The sequence below is a fragment of the Gymnogyps californianus genome, chromosome 17 (genome assembly GCF_018139145.2).
Source record: "Gymnogyps californianus isolate 813 chromosome 17, ASM1813914v2, whole genome shotgun sequence".
Lineage (NCBI taxonomy): Eukaryota > Metazoa > Chordata > Aves > Accipitriformes > Cathartidae > Gymnogyps > Gymnogyps californianus.
Window position 1 is genome coordinate 17278878 of NC_059487.1, and position 18342 is coordinate 17297219.

Genomic DNA, 18342 nt, shown 5'->3' on the forward strand with positions numbered 1-18342 from the left:
ATGGGGCACACGCCGCTGCCAGCACCCTGCCTGCCTCCGCAGACAGGGCCGCAGCCCGGCCCACCGGGGCTGCAGGGCCGGGAACCGACCCGCGGCTGCGTCCCACCCAGGAGCCCCGGCGCGGACCGCAGGTACGGGGGGCGTGGGCTGGGAGCCTGCTCGCCCCGCTGCCCGGGGGCGTGGGCAGGGGGGGCTGCAGGGCAGGGGGTCCCTGCAGCCAGCAGAGCCCGGTGTCCGGAGCTGGCCCTGCCCCGGGGCCCTGGGGAACCTGCACGCACAGGGAGGGACAAGCTGCACCCGGGACCTGGGCCCCCACCCTGCAGCTGGTCCCATCCCCTGGGAAAGATGGCTCCCTCCCACCCAGACACAGAGGCCAGGATGGGGGCCAGTCCCAGCGCTGGCGGCACCAGCCGGTGGTCAGATCCGGGCTGTGCCAGCCCTGGGAGGGGGCTGCTGCCAGCGCCCCGCTCCCCCGGCCCCGCTCTGCCACGGAGCCCCAGGGGCTGACCAGGACCCTGCCCGTGGGGTGCAGCAGGGCCCGGGAACCTGCCCCCCGAGCCCTCGCTCACAGCGGCTTCCCGCTCCCCCAGCCCAGCCAGCCCCAGCCAGCCCTCCGGGAGCACGGCCCAGCAGGACGGCGAGCGGGGGCCTCAGACGATGGCACTCGCGGCCCCCGAGCTGGACTGCAAGATCTGCTACAGCCGCTATGACGCCCGCGCCCGCAGACCCAAGCTGCTCCGCTGCGGCCACCGCCTCTGCGCCAAGTGCCTGCGCAAGATGGTGGCGCTGGGGCACGCGTCGCCCCGCCAGCTCCGCTGCCCCTTCTGCCGCCGGCACAGCCCGGTGCCCGGTGGGGACGTGCAGCAGCTGCAGGATGACGGCGAGGCGCTGGCACTGCTGACAGGCCATGAGCGGGCCAAGAAGCGGGGTCCCCCCCGGTCCCCCGAGGTCCTCCTCTGCCCCAGCGTGCTGGAGCCAGCGCCTGGCCCCGACTGCCTGGTCGTTACCATCCTGGAGGTGCCGGAGGACATGGCCCCGCCGGAGGGCCTGGGCGGGCTGGAGGTAGTGCGGCTGTACCGTCCCGCCAGCCTGGGCGCGCTGCCCTGCCACGGCCCCGGGCAGAAGTGCCGCTCCTGGGGGTGGCGAGCCGTCCCCCGCTTCATCCTGGGTGTCCTCTGCCTCCTCTACTTCAGCTCCCTGCCCTTCGGCATCTACCTCCTGCTCATCGAGCACCACAGCCTGGGCATCGTCCTGGTCAGCCTCGTGCCCTCCACCCTCCTCCTCTGCATCGTCTACAGCCTCTGCCAGTGTCTGTGCCGGGAGGTCTTCGGGTTCCCCCACTCCTGACCCTGCATAGCTGAGCCCTGTGCCTGTGTCGGGGAGGCTTTGGGCACCTTGGAGCATTGTCCCTTGGGGTACAGGTGCTCCCCGACCCACGGCTGACCCACAGCGTGGAGCTCTGCCTGGACTACGGGGAGATGCTCAGCGCCTGTTGCCTTCCCTTGCAGCACAGTGTGCGCTTTGCCAAGTGGAAGCCCATGCCAGGGCGGCTGCAGGAGCTCGTTGCAGCCTACAAGCATTCAGGCCGGACCCTCAGCGTCTCGTCCTCCTCCTCCTGCTCCTCCACAGCAGAAAAAGAGCGGGAGCTGGGCCAAGAGCAAAGCAACAACCGGCAGATTAACCCCAACTAAGGAAGCGCGAGTGCTCGGTGCCTAGCGCCGCGGCTGGAGGGGCCCCGGCAGCTGGCCGCAGCCCGGCGCCAGCGGGAGAAGGACGGGCAGAGCCCGGGGGCTCCTGCGGCCAGACTGGCACCAGCACAGCTCCGTGTCCATAGTGTAAATAGTTCTGTCCGTGGCGCCCGTGCTCCTCGCAGGGCTGCTCCCATCGCATCCGTGTTTCTTTCCCACATGTGTGAGTCCCGTGTTCGCCGACGCTGTGTACCGTATAGGGGAGGAGCGGAGAAGAGGAGTTTCTTTGGTGTGTAAAGACGTCTTTGCAGCTGTTTTGTAGTCGTCGTGGTTTTTATGCGGAGCCTCCGGGCTTTATTTAACCTCCTTGGGTTTTGTTTTGTAAGGATTAATTTAACACCGCTAACCATTTTATTACTTTTATCAAGAAGAGCAAAGTCTATTTTTGATTTCTGTTTCCTGGTTCTTAGGAACATTAAAAACCAGCATACAGCTCTGCCCCGTGTCCGTGCCTTCCCAGGGCTCCTGGTCCCCTCTCCCCTCCCCGGCCAGCTCCCCTGGCCTTGCTTGTCACCCTGGGGCTGCACAGAGCTGCCTGCCGCGAGCCCGGCCCCGGGGGACAGGGGGGAGCCCGGTGGGTCTGAGCCCGGTCCCGGCAGCCGATGTCCCATTCAGCGAGTGGACAGGCGCTGCTGCTAGCCCCCACGCCCCTCCTGTGCAGTGCCTCCTGCGTGTCCCCATCAATGCGCATCCCTCTCCCTGCGTGTCCCTCCCTGTGCTGCCCCATGGCACAGTGCTGTGACAGCCACCCCAGCCCTGCGCCTCATGCATGAGCCCACCCCACGGGTGACCCCGGACGTCCAGGGAGGCGTCAGGAAGGCACCGAATCGCCTGGAAAAGCTGCAGCTCTTCCTCTGCCGAACGGGGGGAGCCCCCTTGGGGACCACAGCTGGTGGCGGGGCCAGCGAACCCCTGCACAGGAGTGTCCCGCTTCGGGCAGCACGGGGACGTCGTCATTGGGCAGAGGGGGCCAGGCAAGGGGCAGCCCGAGGGGCTCGGGGCAGGACCTGCCCTGCTCCCTGGGGGTGGTGGAGCCGCCTGCAGCAGCACTGGCAGTGGAGATGCCCGCATCCCCATCAGCATCCCCACCGGCACCCCTGCATCCCCGCTGGCATCCCTGCATCCCCATCAGCATCCCCACCGGCACCCCTGCATCCCCGCTGGCATCCCCGCATCCCCACTGGCATCCCCACCAGCATCCCCACCGCAGACAGGCAACACCAGGAGGCCCAAGCCAGAGTCACATTTATTAGCGCTCCGTGTCCCTCCCTGCCCACACCTCCCGCTCTCCCCGGCCGGGCAGCTGCCAGGTCCTGTGGCTGTCTGTCCTGCCCTGCCCAGCCACGGGGCCATCCCCTCCCCACAGCCACAGCCCTGGCCCCTACCTGGCCCTTGGGGACAGGGCATGACCGCCCCAGCCCTACCCCTGCTCCAGCACTGCCGGCACCCCCGGGGGGCACCCGCTCTCTCCGGGAGGAGATGCCAGCATCGCCACCACACTCCAGATCTTGGGTTTCTGGGGCTGCTTGCCCTGCTCAGGGCCTGGCCCCCGCTCGGGGCTGCCCCTGCACCCATCCTGTGTGGGGCTGGGGCTGCGGTCAGGGCCAGGGCCGGGGAGGGCACCCGGCAGGGCCCCCTCGCCCTCGCTGTCCTCGCCGTCCGAGGCGCGGCGCAGTGCCCAGCCCGCCTTGTTCTCCTTCTTGAGGCGCCGGCGGGCGTTGGCGAACCACGTGGAGACCTGGGTGAGGCTCATCCGGCTGACCACGGCCAGCATCACCTTCTCCCCCTTGCTGGGGTAGGGGTTCCTGGGGTGCCGTGCCAGCCAGGCCTTCAGCGCCCCGGTGCTCTCCCGTGCCGCTGCCGCCTTCGCCCGCCCCGGCTCTGCGGGCAGCCCCAGCGGCACCTCGTAGGTTGGCGAGACCTGGAGGGGACAGAGGGGTGTCAGGGCAGGACAGGGCGAGGGGCACCCGCTGCCGGAGGAAAGGGGCTGGGGCTCGTGGGGACTCAGCCTTTCGCACATGGGAGGGGGCAGAGCTGGGTCCTGTCTGTCCTCGCCCTCTCCCGTGCCCGGCACTGCGCACCCCAAAGTGCCGGGGTGCAGGAGGGTGCAGGGGGAGCAGGGGGATGCTGGGGGGGTGCAGGAGACCCGGGACAGCAGCTCCCCAGCCCCGACCCCAACCACCCCACACAGCCCCAGCCCAGTCCCAGGAGGGGTCCCACGTCCCGGCCCCCCGGGAGCTGCTGTGCGGCACTTACCGAGGGCGCCAGGAGGCTTAGGGGGTGCGGCACCAGGCTGTAGCCGGCCAGCACAGGCCAGGGGCAGGGCAGTAGGGCTTGGGGGGGGCCCCGCAGGGCCCCCCATGGCCCCCCGCAGGCCCCCGGCTCTCGGCCTGGGTTCCCATCTCCCCGAGGAGCTGCCATGCTGCAGGGAGAGGAGCCGGGGAGCTGCTCCCGGGCATTTTATAGCTGCCGGGGTCCGCGGTGACTGACAGCTGATTAGGGGGTATTAGCACCCACGAGAGCGGCAGTAGGGATCTGGGGCACCCGTACCTCCCCCTCCCCAGCTATTGTCGGGCAGGGACTGGCAGGGAGCGTCCTCCCCGCCTGCCCGCCACCAGCCAGGACGTGTCCAGGACCCCATGCCAGGACCCCAGCCCCCCCCGGCCGCCCGACCCTGCGCGGCCCCAGCACAGCCTGCGCAGCCCCCAGGGATGGGGTGCAGTGGCACCGGGGGCTGGTGCATGGGGCCCACGTGAGCCCCACAGCCACGGGGATGCAGTGCGCATGGGGACGCAGCGCACACGGGGACGCCCATAGGACACAGCACACCTGGGGCTTTATTGCAGTGCCAAGAGCCGTCAGTCCCCGTCCTTGACCCCAGCCCTGAGCTGGCCCTGGGGCAGGGGTTGGCAGAGCCCCCCATGCCGCGGTGGGCCAGGTCGGAGGGCCGGGGGCTGGCGGGAGAACTTGTGCACGCCCTGGTAGGACACGGGCAGCGTGAGCTGCTGCCCCAGAGCTTGCTCCTCCTCTGGCTTGGCCAGGTCCTCGCCCAAGCCCCGGTGCCGCCATGCCTGCAGCTGGATTCCTGGCTGCAGAGGGGCGAAGGGGAAGGGGCCCCGCAACCCCAGGGACGGCCGGGGACCTTTTGCCTGGCTGGGGACTCAGCCCCGCAGGCACCAGGGCGTTCCTGCCGGCTGGCAGAGCCGGGGCAGCGGGTGGGCAGGGCAGCGGTGGGCAGCTGTGCAAGGGGCCCCGAGAGCCCGCGACCCCCCAGGCTGCCCGGCTCCTGCCGCTGCGCCTCCCCGCTCAGACTGGGATTATCCCACAGGTTGTATCCGTCATTAAATACCGACTAATAACGCTCTCAGGATATTAAATATGTAACAAACCCGCTTAGCGCTGGCCGGGGACGGGAAGGCGAAGGTCACTGGTGCTAACAAGCCCTGCCGCATCCCTGGACTCCCTGCAGGCCCCCGGTGATAGCAGAAGGTCCCAGAGCCGAGGTGCCAGCGCTGAGGGGCCCCGAGCCCCCACGGCCACACTGTGCCCCATGGCCAGAGCCCCAGCAGCACCCAGAGCTCCCCAGGGGCAGTGGCCAGGAGCTCCGGTCCCGTCCATCCCAGCCCCATCGGGTTGGTCCCATGCTCTTGGCAGCCCCAGGCGTGGAAGCCACGGGGCAGCCAGCACGCCTGTGCCGCTGGCTGGGAGGGGACGGCCGGGCCGGACGGCTGGGACCAGCCCTGGCCACGGCCCCGTAACCTTGTCCCCACGGGACTCCTCCAGCCCTGATCAGCGCCGCCGGCAGTGCTGCAGATCCGCTTTATTAGATAATGGGGCTGTAATCTAGGAAAGCGCCTGCGGATTGCTGCAGCGTGCCTTAACCCTGTGCGGCACAGCTGGAAAGGAAGGGCCATGGCCAGCCACCGACATGGCGGACGGACACAGCTGGATGCTGACAGAGCCACGGCCAGACAGGCACAGCCATGCACCGGCACAACTGGGCACGGACCGGGCGGCAGGGAGACGTGAAGGCAACGGGACACAGCCACGGCTGGGACAGAGCCACAACCAACTGCAGCAGAGGCTGCTCGCCCAGGGGAGGTGCGGGGCCACCCACACTCCGCTTCCCCGGCTGGGTAGGAAGGTCAAGGGTGTCCAGCCCACACCGGCCCGGGTGTCCGGCGCGCAGGCAGGCTGCTGCCCGCAGCCCTGAGGCAGGGCACGAGCAGTGGGCTCTGTGGGGAGAGCAGGCACCCCCAGCAGCCAGGGAGGGAGGGTGCTGCTGTCATCACGGGCCGAGCACGGGCCCCGTGTTCACAGCACAAGCCCCAGTGCCGTCCCCGTCCCCTGCATGAGCTGGGCGGGGAGCCCGGCTGAGAGCCCGGTGATCACACCGCACCAGTCCCACGGCCGCAGGGCTCCAGCCTCAGGGAAGCTCTTGCTGGAGTTGGGAGGTTCCAGACCTTTTTCCCCTCCGCAGATAATCAGTTTAATGCAAAAGCATAGAACTATAACTCTGAGATTAGCTGTTATAATCACATGTAAATACTTCCAGACAATCCGCTCAGGGAGGGGCGGTGTGTGTAGTTTGGGACAGAGTTACACGGGATTTAGGCTGTTTACCACTCGATTAATTTCATGACTCCAGCCCCAAACCCACAGTTGTACCAGATGCACCAGCTCGCTTCCCAGGAGTCAAGGTCACTCGGGCAGGAGGAAGCCGATAGCACAGGGCAGCCGCATCTGCCAGCGGCGACCTGCCGGGCCCCAGCGCCAGGCTGCGGGACCCCTGCACCCCGGCCCCGGGGGGACAGGCGGCGGAGGCAGCAGGAAGGCTGGGCCTGCCCGGGCGCTGGAGCACAGACCCTCCAGGCAGGCGTAGACGCAGGTTTCAATCCCTTTTTATTCATAAGCATAGTCAAAGCTTGAGAATGTCAGAATCGAACCCCTCCCGCAACCACCTACGAACCAACTCCAGAGTCCAACCCTCTTCAGAAGAAAAATAGAACATCTTCCACCTATGCTTCTTCCTACTCTGGGTTCCTCCAGTCCAAAGCCCTACTGCTGCCTGCCTGCAGGCCGGAGAAGCCAAGGGAGGGACGGCTGCCCTCACGCCAGGACTGCACGCCCCACAGCAAGAGAGTGGGGAGCGCGCGGCTGTGGCAGCACACACACCTCTCACGCCGTGCCGCGCGGCTGCGCTCGGCCCCACAGCTCTCTCCCAGGGTCCTCGCGTGCCACGCAGACGCGATCCGAGTTTGGCCCAACACAGACATGATTCAGGAAAAGGGATTTCAGACCATCAAGTGCAACAGGCAAAGAGACCGTCCGCACGAGAGCGCTGCCGCTGCGCAGCCTGCCTCGGCGCCTCGGCTGCGGAGCAGTCTCTGCTGGAGACAGCTGCCCAAGCCGGGGAGGATGCGCAGGACCCTCGCGGCACGCGGCCGAGCGGCAGCATGCCCCTGCCGCGGCGCGCTCAGGCACGTCCCTCGTAGCCCCGAAGCAATAAGGCAACTGCTGGCTGAGGAGGCTCCTGCCTGGCGCAGCCGTCCTGCTCAGCACGGGCGTCCCAGCGCCAGCCGGCCCCGGCCCCGGTGCTAGTCCGCCAGCGTGATGACGTCGTAGTGGATCCCCTGCTGCAGCTGCTGGATCTGCTCGGCCGTTGCCTCGGCGGTGAACACGCCCTGCGCCTGGGCCATGGCGGCATCAGCCACTGCTGCAGAGGAGAGGGAGGTCGGTGCCTGCCGGAGAGCAGGCGGGCGCCCAGGGCCCCCCACCACGGTCGCCACCTGCCCGCAGGGGAACGGGCAGGCGTACGGGAGCACACGAGCCACCGCGCACTCCAGTTAACTCTGCAGACACACATCAGGGTGTCTCCACCCTGGGGAAGCTGCTGCACCTCCCAGCACGGCAACTCATCTCCAGTGGAAGGGAGCTGGTACTGTTCCAGAACCGGGACCAGCAAAGATCTTCCCCCCCTCCTCAGACACCAAGGCTGGCCGCTTCCCAGAACTACAGGGACGCAGGCAGCAAGGTGGCCATCTAGGCTCGCCTCGCCCAGCCCTTCCGCCAAGGGCCGCGGCACGGCTGCCCTGCCAGGCACAGCAAACGAGCAGCCTCTGCAGGCAGAGCTGGGCCAAGACCACGGCGTCTCAGTGGCTGCGAACAGGCATCGGAAACTGCCCGGCAGGACCGGCACCCTGAGACCTGGGGGGAGACGGGACTGCCAGAGCTACGCCAGAGCTCGGCCCTGGTCCTACCTGAGACTGCCGAGTGTGCAGCTGCTTCCAGCTGCGCCTGGGTGACAAGCTGCTGCTCAGGCGAGACAGGCATGTACTGGATCTGCAGGGAGAGAACAGGAGAGCCTGGGAGGGGCTCCTGGAGCGCTGCTCTGGCCACAGCTGCTGCAGCGAGCCACCAACCCACGTACACCTTCTGTTTCGCATCCCTCCCTCTCCAGCTGCGTGCTCAGAGCCCACCTCACGGCTGCCCTGTCAGCTCCAGCCACCATGCCCGGCCCCTTACCTGCGGCTCCTGGAGGAACTGGCTGCCCTGCTCATACTGGATGTGGGTGATCTGACCATCCTGTACCTGGGGACAAGAGCTGCAGTGAGGCTGCGTTAGGGCTAGCGGGCGTCCCTGCCCTCAACAAAGCTGTGACGTGAACGGAGCAAGGCACAGGGAGCAGGAGGAGGCCCAGCCCCACGCACGGCACCCTCATGAGCCCCGTCCACCGCGCAAAGGGAGCAGACAGCCTGAAGCTTACCTGGATGTGATGTCCCTCCGGGACAACAACATACTCATGGGGAAGCAAGTGCTGTACACCATCCTGGGCAATGATGTACTGAACCTGCAAACACAGGGATTCAGACCCAAAAAAGAGGTCACCGCTGCCCACCCCCCACACGGGCTGGTTCTTGTCTTGTCTTCTGCGCCTGTTTCCACCCCACCTCTCCCCACTGCCCCCACCTCCCCACTGCCCCCACCTCTCCCCGCTCCAGCTGCGCAGAATCTTTCGGTTCCTGGGACGTGCCCGCCCCTCACCTGGTTGTCAGAGGTCACTAAGTGCTGTACCGTCTGCCCGTCGGCAGTTGTGATCTCCTGGATGTACGTAGCCTCCTCCTGCAGGTCAGCAAGAGCCCAGCGCTGTCAGTGCGGGTGGCACTGACCGCAAGCCCTCCGAGAGGAGGGAACCCGCACAGCTCGCAGAGAGCGGCCGCACAGGGCGGGAGGATGAGACCGACAGGCCCGACTCACCTGGCTCGTGACGCTCTGCTCCTGCGCGACGATGATGTGTTCCTGCCCCAGAGCCTGCTGCAGCCGCTCGGGAGCCAGCACTGCCTGGCCGGACTGCAGAGCCGCTGGAATGCAGAGAAAGCCGGTGTGGACGCTGCCAGGGCTGCCAGCCGGCCCCGCACCCGAGCGGCCCCTGCCAGGTGCCCACCCCAACGAGAGGCTCAGGACAGTCTCTCAGCTCTGCTCACAGAAGGTCAGAAGCTAAACCAAACTCCCCCAACACGAAGGAAACTAGAGGTCACTGTGGGCAAAACACAACCTCCACATCAGACCGTGAACTCTGCTTCCCATCTCAGCCGTGAGCTGCTCACAGCACCGCTGCTCCCGCAGCGTACTCACCTATCGGGACCTGCCTGGAGGAAACACCGGACCCCTAGTTCTGCACAGAACCACAACAGGCAGCGCCTCACCAGGAGAGCTCCCTGCACCCAGCGCCCTCATCTTTGCACCCGCCAAGTCCTGCCGCTACCGGCAATCCCAACCTTCAGCAGGGATCTCCTGGCCCTGACCCGTCTCAGCCCTGCTCAGCCCACAAGCTGGCTGAATCCCTGCACGGGGCTCTGGCCACAGGAAACCCGCAGGTCACCCTGGTCACAGGGACACCTCTTACTCTGCAGGGTGGCCAGCGTGTCCTCGTCGCTGTTCAGTATGATGGTCTGCTGGGCAGCAGCTGCAGGCGCCCCCGGCCTCTTCCCCTCCGAGCTGTGCAAACGCTGCATGTGGAACTTGAGGTGCCCATTACGGTTGAACCTACGGGAGGAACAGAGTGAGGTGGAGTTTGCCACGGGCAGCACCCGGCCTCTGCGCTCTCTGCAGAGACCCAGGCCACGGGCACCACGAGCACGTCCTACATGGCCTGTCCCAGCTCCCAAAACGCTTCCATCAGGCCCAAGTACTGAACCTCCCCGTGCAAAAGTTCCTTGGAGACAAAGCTGGGTCCACCTGCAGCAGGAACCGTTCTCAAGGGCAGAGTCCCCTCTAACAGGGGACTGCTCGCGGGGGTAGGGTCGGGGCAGCCAGCTCTCTGCCAATCTCCTATCTCCTCTTGAGCCTTGGAGAGCTGTACAGGATCTCTTGAAGCAGCAACAACCTAGCAGGCTTCACTCACCTCTGCCCACAGATCTGGCAGGCAAAGGGCTTCTCGTTGGTGTGCGTCAGCATGTGCCTGCGCAGGTCCTTCTTGTTCTTGGAGGCGAAGCTGCAGTGGGTGCACTTGTGTGGCCGAAGGCTGGCGTGCTGGACCATGTGGCTCTGGGGGCAGAAAAACAAGCGCAGGGTCAGAAAGCCCCCTGTTTCTCCAAACCTCTTGTTCCCAGGGCTGCTCTGTGCCAGGGAACCTACCCGAACCTCCGGCCAGAGGGCTGCAGTGAACGGACAGTCGGGACACTTGAAGGTGCTGGGCCCAATGTGGGCTCTCTTGTGACTCTCCATTTCTGCTCTCCCTGTGAACATGGCTGTGCAAATCTTGCATGAAAACTTTTTGGCTGTGGAAATCTTGCACGAGAGCTTCTTGGGTGTGGAAACCTTGCACGAGAGCTTCTTGGCCATGCCTTGGAGCGCAGGCCACTTGACCTTTGGGGATGAGACTTCCTGCCCCTCGGAGGCTGGGGATAAAGACGAGTCCTTCTGGAGCTGCCTGGTGACACACTGCACCAGGGGCCACTTGACGCCGGCGGGCTGTGCCTCCTGGCCCTCCGCAGGCAAGGAAAAGGCAGCGTCCCCGCTGAGGGGCTGAGAGAGAAACACCCAGTCACACCTGCTCACACTGCTGCCCGAGACGGGGAGAAAGCTCAGTTCCTTACCTCAATGTGATGGAATTGGCTCCCCGGAACGCCGGACGACATGATATAGTGATTGTTATGGTCCTTCAGAGCCTCCTCTGTCATCACAGCTTTGCTCACCACAACCGCGTGGGAGGTCTCCGCAGGGCTCTCCTCCTCACTGCTGGACAGGACAGGGTCAGGGAGGATCTGCCTCGTCCTCCTCACCACTAAAGCCTACTCATTTGAGGTCAGAAGTGCCTCCGTCTCCCCGCTCCTCCCATACAGCTGACCTGTACAGTGTGCCTGGAGCCTGAATCTCCTCACTGATGGGTGTGATGATGCTGTACTCTGTCGTCCCACCAAAGGGGATAGTGATCTGCTGCAGCTCCGAGCCACCCAGGGTCGCCTCCTCGTAAGCCTCCCGCACCAACGTCTCCCCAGGCTCCGCCATGTGCAGCGTCACCAACTTCTGCTGCTGCTGCTCCTCAGAGTCCATCTCTGCCCCCTCCTCCTGTGCCTGCGGCTCGCAGGGGGGCTGCGCCTCTCCTGAATCACCCGGGTTCACCACTGCCACCTGCGGAGGGGACAGCAGCTCAGCCGGAGGAAGGCAAGGCTCTGCAAGACACCCCCTGAAGCGGAACAGGGCTGGGCACTGCGGAGGGCTGGGAATCCCCCCCCCGCCACCCTCCGGCAGGCACGGCCGCCCCCTCAGCCCTCCTCACCTGCAGCGAGCCCGTGGCCAGCTCTCGCTGAGCGCTCATGTTCAGCAGGAGATCCAGGGCAGTCTGCGTGGCCAGTTCTGCTGATCCAGCCACATCTGTCGGGGTGAGCAGGGGAGGGTCAGGCACGCACTCACCCACCTCCTCCCCCTCCCCACTCCCTTACCCGGGACCTCACTCGCCTTGTTCGTAAATGATGGTGGCCCCTCCCAGGGAATCCTGCGAGAGGATGGGGGGCTCTGCTCCCGGGACAGCCTGGACCGCGTGGTAAGTGACGGGGCCAACAGGCGCCTGCATGAGAGAGCGAGCTGACGGCGCGGCCGGGGCCAGTGAGCACCAGGAGGAGCTGGGGCGCGGGCAACGGCACTCACCGGCGGACCGGCCTCTGGCTCAGCCGGGGCCTGCACCTGGCTGTGCTGCTGCTTCAGCTCCTCGATCTGCTGCAGGGTGAAGAAGGGGCGGCGGCGGCAGGGCGGCTCCTCGGGGTGCCTCTGTGCCCACTCCTCGAAGGAGTCGGCGTGGCGGCAGTGCACATGGAGGCGCAGGTTCTTCTTGTGCTTGGTGGTGAAGTGACAGAACTCGCAAGCAAACGGCTTCCCTCCTGTGGGACACAGGAGGTGGGAGTCAAGCAGGGGGTCCCCGAGGGACGGCAGGGAGAGCAGAGAAGCTCTGACCGCCTCCTGCAGAAGCGGGGGTGTAGGACGTCGGGGCACGGGGCGGGCAGGCAGCTCTCCTCTCACCTGTGTGCTTGACAGCCATGTGCGAGACCAGGAAGTCCTCCCGGAAGGTGGAGTACTTGCAGAAGCTGCACTTGTAGGGCTTGTCGTTCATGTGCGACAGCTGGTGGTTCAGCAGGACCTTCTTGTCCTCGCAGACGTAGTCACAGAACTCACACTTGAACCTGCCAGGACAACGCCGCCTGTCACATGAGCGGCAGGGACCTTCTGTCCTCCCCTCTGAAGGGGAGCCGGGACACGGGCTCGACCAGGGCACGCCGCAGGCTGTTGCCGGGCCCCTACCTGCGGTTGGCAATGGCCTGGATGTGCGTCAGCAGGTGCATCTTGAACGTGTAGCGCTTCTTAAAGGACTTCCCGCACTGCAGCGAAACGAAGCAAAGCAGCATTCACCTCCCGTCCAGCCTCACTCGCCGCCAGCCCTTCCCCAGGCTGTGTCCTCCCCCTCACCTTGTCACACATGTGTGGCTTCTCCGTGCTGTGCGTCTTCATGTGCTGGGTAAGCCTCTTCTGCATGGGGTAGATACGGTTGCATACGGGGCACGGGAAGGAGTTCAGCTTTGGGGGCTGGAGGGAGAGCACGAAGATGAGCTCACCTGGGAGGGGCTCACCAGTTTCCTTACCCTCTCCCCACTGCAGGACCTGGGCTGCCTTTCCTCAGGTGATCCAGAAACACTGCCTTCAACGAGGCACCAAGAATTTGTTCAAGACCCAGACATGCCTCTTCCCATATAACAGTGCTGAGAGACAAGCCAACAGGGTACTCAAACTCACCGGATCAGCTCTCTTTTTCCTGAAAAAGAAAGAAGAAAACCCCCTTGTGTCAGCCACATCCCAAGTCCGAGCTCCCTTGTACCCAGACACCAAAACTACTCGTTCTGGAAAGGGCCAGAGGTCAGGGGAAGGGGCAGCTGTGGCTGACTTCCCAGGGCAGGAGGAACAGCGTTAGTGCCGTTCAGCCAGGCTGCAAGACAGTCTCTGGGACTGCACTTCCCTTACCTGTCCCGGCTGTGCACCGTGGAGTGCCGGATAACGTCCTTCTTGTACACGCTGGTGTAATTGCACTCCTCGCACTTGTAGGGCTTGCTGCCCACGTGGTTGAACATGTGTTCCTGCGAGAAGCAGAGCGGGGGCCGTGAGACCTGGGGCTACCAGCCACCCTCGTGGCTACGGGAGCAGGACAGACGGCGCTCACCTTGAGGGAGGACCAGCGCCGGGAGCGGTAGCTGCACTGAAGACACTTGAAGAGCTGCGGGTCGTTGGCCTCGTGCGAGTTGACGTGGAAACGCAGATCATCGTGCGTGAGGAAACGTGAGCCGCAGATCCGACACAGGTAGGGCCTCATCAGGGGCTTGGGTGACTTGTAGTAGTACCTGCGGAAACAGGAGCGGGGCTCAGAGCTGTGGTGGCAAACAGGGGCTGGACCGGCCCTGGGCACAGGCCAGAGGGCCCAGCGCCGGCTCGGCACACACCCCTCACCTGCGCCCCATGTACTTGCGGTATTTCTTGCCCAGGAAGCGGCGGGAGGGCCGCCCTCGCCTCCTGGGGATGACGTCTGCCTCCTCGGGGCCGGTGTTGGAGGAAGGGTCCTTGTTCTCGGAGTCGGACTGGCTGATGCTGGGCTCCGCCAGGCTCTCACTGGTCCCGTTCTCCAGGCCAGAGGAACTGGCTGCTTCTGAGTTCTGCAGCTCACGGCTCCGTGTGCTTTGGGATGTCACCAAGGGCTCCACCTCCCCTCCTGCTCGACAGAACACAGCACAGCTCCGTCACACACCCTCCCTGCAGGCTCCCGGGAGCTCGTGTACTGCTCCCTGCTCCAGCCCAGCACGGGGCTGCTGCCACCCGCTTCCCCCACCTTCAGGCACGTCCTGGGGCATGTCCTCCAGACGAGGAAACTTGCGGGGTCTCCCCGGGCGTCGACGTGGCCTCTCCTCGCTGGATGTGGGGACAGTGCGGCTGTACTTGGGCTGTCGCCCACGGGGCTCATCCTCAGCTGGGTTATAATCACTGTCCTCTGGAGGTAAGTGGTCCAAAACATCAGAGACTGGGAAAAGACTAAGCTACGTAAGATGGGAAGAGGACAAGTCCTACCTTCAGGGTCATCAATAGCACCAGCATCCATGATATCATCATCTTCTTCTTCTTCTGGGACCTCCTCCTCCGCAGTCTTTGGAGCAGATCCCCCCTTTCGTGGACGTCCTTTCTTCAAAGCCAGAGCTGAACCCACTGCCGCAGAGAACAGAACGAAAACTCTTTACCAGACCGTATGGCAGACCAGGTCCTTACACTCATGCTCCTCCCCTCATTTCTTCCCCGGAGAGAGCAGAGCCTGTCTGCAGTAAGATAAATTTTCTCAGCCCTTAGCACACACCTGGCTGGAAGTGCCGCTCTTTCATGTGGTTAATTAACGTTTTCTTGGACACACTCTTGTACTGACACATCTTGCACTTGAACTGCTGCACCACCACCACCTCCATCATCTCTTCCAGGGTCTCCATGTCCGGCTGGTCCAGCTCCTCCCCGCCATCCGCCTCTCGGGCCTGATCTGGCCGTGCGGGCAGCTCCAGCACTTCCAACTGCTCGGAAGGGTCCGAAGGGCCAGGCTGGTCAAGGCATGTGGAGGTAGGTCCATCAGCAACAGCTTCTATCGCCAAGCTATTGGCCAGAGCAGAAGTGGCCATCTGGGACACCATGGGGGCACCTGAAACACCAAAACCAGCTCAGCCAAGGAACAGACCCTCACTGCATCCAAGGCTGCACCCGCACCTGGGGCACGGGGCTGAACACGAGCGCAGTAACAAGCTCCCAACAGTCAGCACATCCGCTCTGGTGCAGGCGCTGTGGCCGATGTACCTGGGATACCCGCTCCAGGCCCCACTCTCGCAGAAAAGGCTCGGCGGCAGAGACAGCCACCGCCGGACACCCCAGGGCGCACCCTTACCGTCATCGGGCCCCTGCAGAATGAGGTACTGCGTAGTCTCTGCCCCGCCATCCTCCGCGCTGGTCACGGCGATGCAGCCTGGGAGGAAGAGGAGAGCAGAGTGGTAACTCCCAGACGCAGGGGCTGTAGAGTCACTGGGACTCACGGGGGCTCTCCCAGCTTCAGATGCAAGCGGGAAGGGGCAAGGAAGGTCTGGCTCTGGGGACGGAGCCTGCCCTGGGCTGCTGGCGCTGTGGCTGAAGGAGCAGCCGGACAGAGGGAGGGCTGTCCAGCAGCCGCAGCAGCCACGAGCTCCTCGTCAAACCCTCCAGCTACTGCAGCAAGGCAAGAAGAGAAACCCCCACCGATCGAGGTGCATACGTATGCACGTACGTACTTCCCCCTCAGCCCCCAAGGCCTGGCACAGCAGCAGCTCCCTCCCCCAGCCCCAGCACGCCGAGCCGTTTGCACGCAGGGCACTCCAGAGGGAGAGCGGGCCGGTCTGCCGCGCGCGCGAGCAGCTGGGAGCACGCACTCACTCTGGATGATGTCAGGCCCAATCGTGGACTCGATGATTTTGTCGATGGCAGAACCCAGGTCCGAGGAAGTGGACGCGGTGGAGTCTGACACGATCGTGGCTCCGTCGGTGATGACGCTGGAGTGGACCAGGACTTGTGGGGACTCTGACACCATGATGGACTGGCTCACAGTGGAGACACTGGAGACCAAGGTGGACTGGGCAATGGAGGATGAATCTGGCAGGTAAATCCGGGGAACGGCATCTGTGCTGGAGCTGCTCTCCGACACCTCTTCCTGGCGGAAAAAAAAAAAAAGAGGCCAGAGGAGCTCAGCTGAGCCGAGCAGAGACCTTTGCCAGGCCAGGCCCTTGGGAGAGCCAGCGTATGCAAATGACACTCGTGTATCACTGCAGAACTGCCAGGAAAGGCATCAGAGCAATTCCTTTGGTATCGCCAAGGACCCTGGACCTCCAGGGCTGCTCTTGCTGCCAAGGAGAGTTCTCCTCCGCAGACCGACAAGCAGACACCCCACCAGTCGCGTAACAGCGCCTGCCAAGGCTGCTGAGCTACAGAGCTGGCTCCCGAAGCTCAGTTTGCCAGAAACGTCTAGAGAAATCCTCAGGAACCAGAACCGCGGTCGCCCTCCCTTCCCCAAGCTGACTGCCGCCCCATCTTCCCCATCAGCTCCTACCAAGGAGACCCCGCTGCTGTCGGAGCTCTGGCCCACGCCGGAGTCATCCGCTCGGGAGAGGGGGCCGGGGGCCGAGGCGGCGTCGCTGCTGTCCGCCGACACGGCCTCCGAGGTCCCGACGCCCAGGCCGCTCTCGGAGGGCTCCTCCCGCGCCGCCTGCGGGGCCGCGTCGCTGCTGCTCTCCACCGCATTCTCCTCCATGCCCGCCCTGCCGGGGCCGCCTAGGCTCGACCTGAGGGGGGGAGGCGGCCGCCGTCAGGGCCGCAGCCCGCCGCCCGCTCCCCGCCGCCCCGGGCGGCCCCGGCCGCGGCGGGGGTCCCGGCTCCGCGCAACCCGGCTCGCCCGGCCCGGGGGCCCGAGCCGCCCCCCTCGGGGCGCCCGCGCAGGGGCCGGAGCCGCCGCGGCCCCATGCCCGGGGGTCCCGGCCGCCCTCACGGGGGGCCCCGGCGCCGCCCGGCGCCCCCGGTCCCGTCATGCCCCGCGGCCCTGCCCGGCCCCCGGCCGCCATCTTGCCGCGGGGTCCCCCCGCCGCCTCCGCGCGCGCGCACACGGCGGGGCGGTCCCGGTGCGCCGGGGCGGGGGAGCCGCCGCCGCCGGCGGGGCGAGGGGGCCCGCCGCCGCCGCCCGCCCGCCGGCCCGCGCCCTCACCCGGCCTGCCGCGGCCCCGCCGCGCCTCCGCCGGAGCCGGCATCACGGCGGCCGCCATGCCCCCCCGCCTTCGCGCCGCGCAGCGGTACGGCCGCGCGGGCCCCGCGCCGGGACTACTTACCCCGGCCCCAGCCGCGGACCCCGCCCCGCCCGGGACGCTCGCAGCCGCGGGGACGCGCTCCTCGCTCCGGCCGCCGCCGCCGCCTCCCGGCACCGAGCGGCGCCCGCCCGCCGCCCGCGGGCTGGGGGAGGCCTCGGCGGCCCGCTGGGGACTACTTTCTCCGCGGAGGGATCATGGGGAAGGTGCCGCGACCGTGCGTCATGGCGTCACGAAGCGGCGCCCGGGCCCTGAGCGTCGGCGTCGCGCCGGGTTGCGCCCGTCATGTGACGAGAAGGCGGAAGCGGAAGTGGCAGCGGCGGGCCGGGGCCGGGGCCGGGGCCTCTGGGCCGGCCGCTCTGCTCCCCGGCTGGCCCGGCCGCGCTGGCTGTGCCCTGCAGCCCGCAGTCGGACCCCCATCCCGCCGCGGGCGGAGCGGGGACTCTGCGGTACCGACCAGCACCGTGGCCCGCTCCCGGCCTGGCCCTGTCCCGGCGGCGCGTCCCCCCAGCCGGGCGGCCGCAGCTTGGGCGGTGCCGTGCAGCCCCGGCGCTCCGGCTCCTTTTCCGTAGCCCGCGGTGGGCACGGAGCCCGGCGCCGGTCGTGGTCGTTTCTGCAGAACCAGCTCGGGCCGCCCTTCCCCGGAGCGACCGTGGCCGAGCTGCGGGCGCCTCTGCCGTGCCCTTCCCCGCAGGGGCCCGGGGCCTTACCGTGCTCAGCCCCGGTGGCTGCACAGCCTCAGGCTGTGAAGCACTTTCCCCCTCGTTCTCCGGTGTGGGACTGGCCCCCGCTGTAGGTTTGCTCTGTCTTACAGAACCCAAACTTGCCTCTTTTGATGGCCGTTCTGCAGCTGAACAGTAGCCATCTTCCTCTGTTCTCTCGCTAACCAAAATCGGTCGTCCGGGTTGGTTTATGCCCTACCGCAGATGGCGACGGGCGCCCGGTTTGGCAGGCCTGGGTGGGCTGCGTCGGCTGCTGGCAGCACCTCCAGCGCCCGCGCTTGAGACGCAGAAGCTGGGGGGCTGCTCGGGGCTGGCTGGGGGCTCCCAGCACGCCGCGGGCGGTGGGGCTTTGCCGGCACGTCCTGCCGCCGCGGCGTCCCCGCAGGGATGCACTCGGGAGCCTGCTGCTGCCCCAGCTCTCTGGCAGCGCCATCGAGCGCGGTGGCGTGCTATCTCCTCCAGCTGAGTTCAGCTGTGGACGGAGAG

At 66.4% G+C, this 18342-nt stretch overlaps 2 protein-coding genes across 9 annotated transcripts; one reads left to right on the forward strand and one right to left on the reverse strand.

The window, feature by feature from the left end:
- On the forward strand, positions 1–1347 carry LOC127023513 (E3 ubiquitin-protein ligase RNF182-like). Its single transcript, XM_050907628.1, has 2 exons — positions 1–131; positions 591–1347. Exons 1-2 carry the CDS (start codon positions 1–3, stop codon positions 1345–1347), a joined length of 888 nt encoding a protein of 295 aa, XP_050763585.1.
- A 5286-nt stretch (positions 1348–6633) lies between these two features.
- Positions 6634–16628, reverse strand: ZNF335 (zinc finger protein 335). Of its 8 annotated transcripts, none has more exons than XM_050907216.1 (27): positions 16390–16628; positions 15720–15993; positions 15202–15279; positions 14632–14961; positions 14352–14486; positions 14116–14274; positions 13755–13998; positions 13456–13633; positions 13260–13372; positions 13035–13053; positions 12711–12827; positions 12546–12622; positions 12267–12427; positions 11898–12127; positions 11709–11817; positions 11530–11624; positions 11098–11381; positions 10847–10988; positions 10386–10775; positions 10153–10295; positions 9655–9794; positions 9006–9109; positions 8793–8870; positions 8515–8598; positions 8274–8339; positions 8009–8113; positions 6634–7464 (listed from the first exon to the last, which is right to left on the reverse strand). In XM_050907216.1, the coding sequence occupies exons 1-27, from the start codon at positions 16588–16590 to the stop codon at positions 7225–7227; spliced, it is 4296 nt and encodes a 1431-aa protein (XP_050763173.1). In that variant the 5' UTR covers positions 16591–16628; the 3' UTR covers positions 6634–7224. The 8 variants fall into 8 exon arrangements, with proteins under 8 accessions (XP_050763173.1, XP_050763175.1, XP_050763171.1 ...); XM_050907218.1 differs by having other exon boundaries at positions 11709–11781; positions 13740–13998; XM_050907214.1 differs by having other exon boundaries at positions 10847–10985; positions 13740–13998.
- Positions 16629–18342: the final 1714 nt, after the last annotated feature.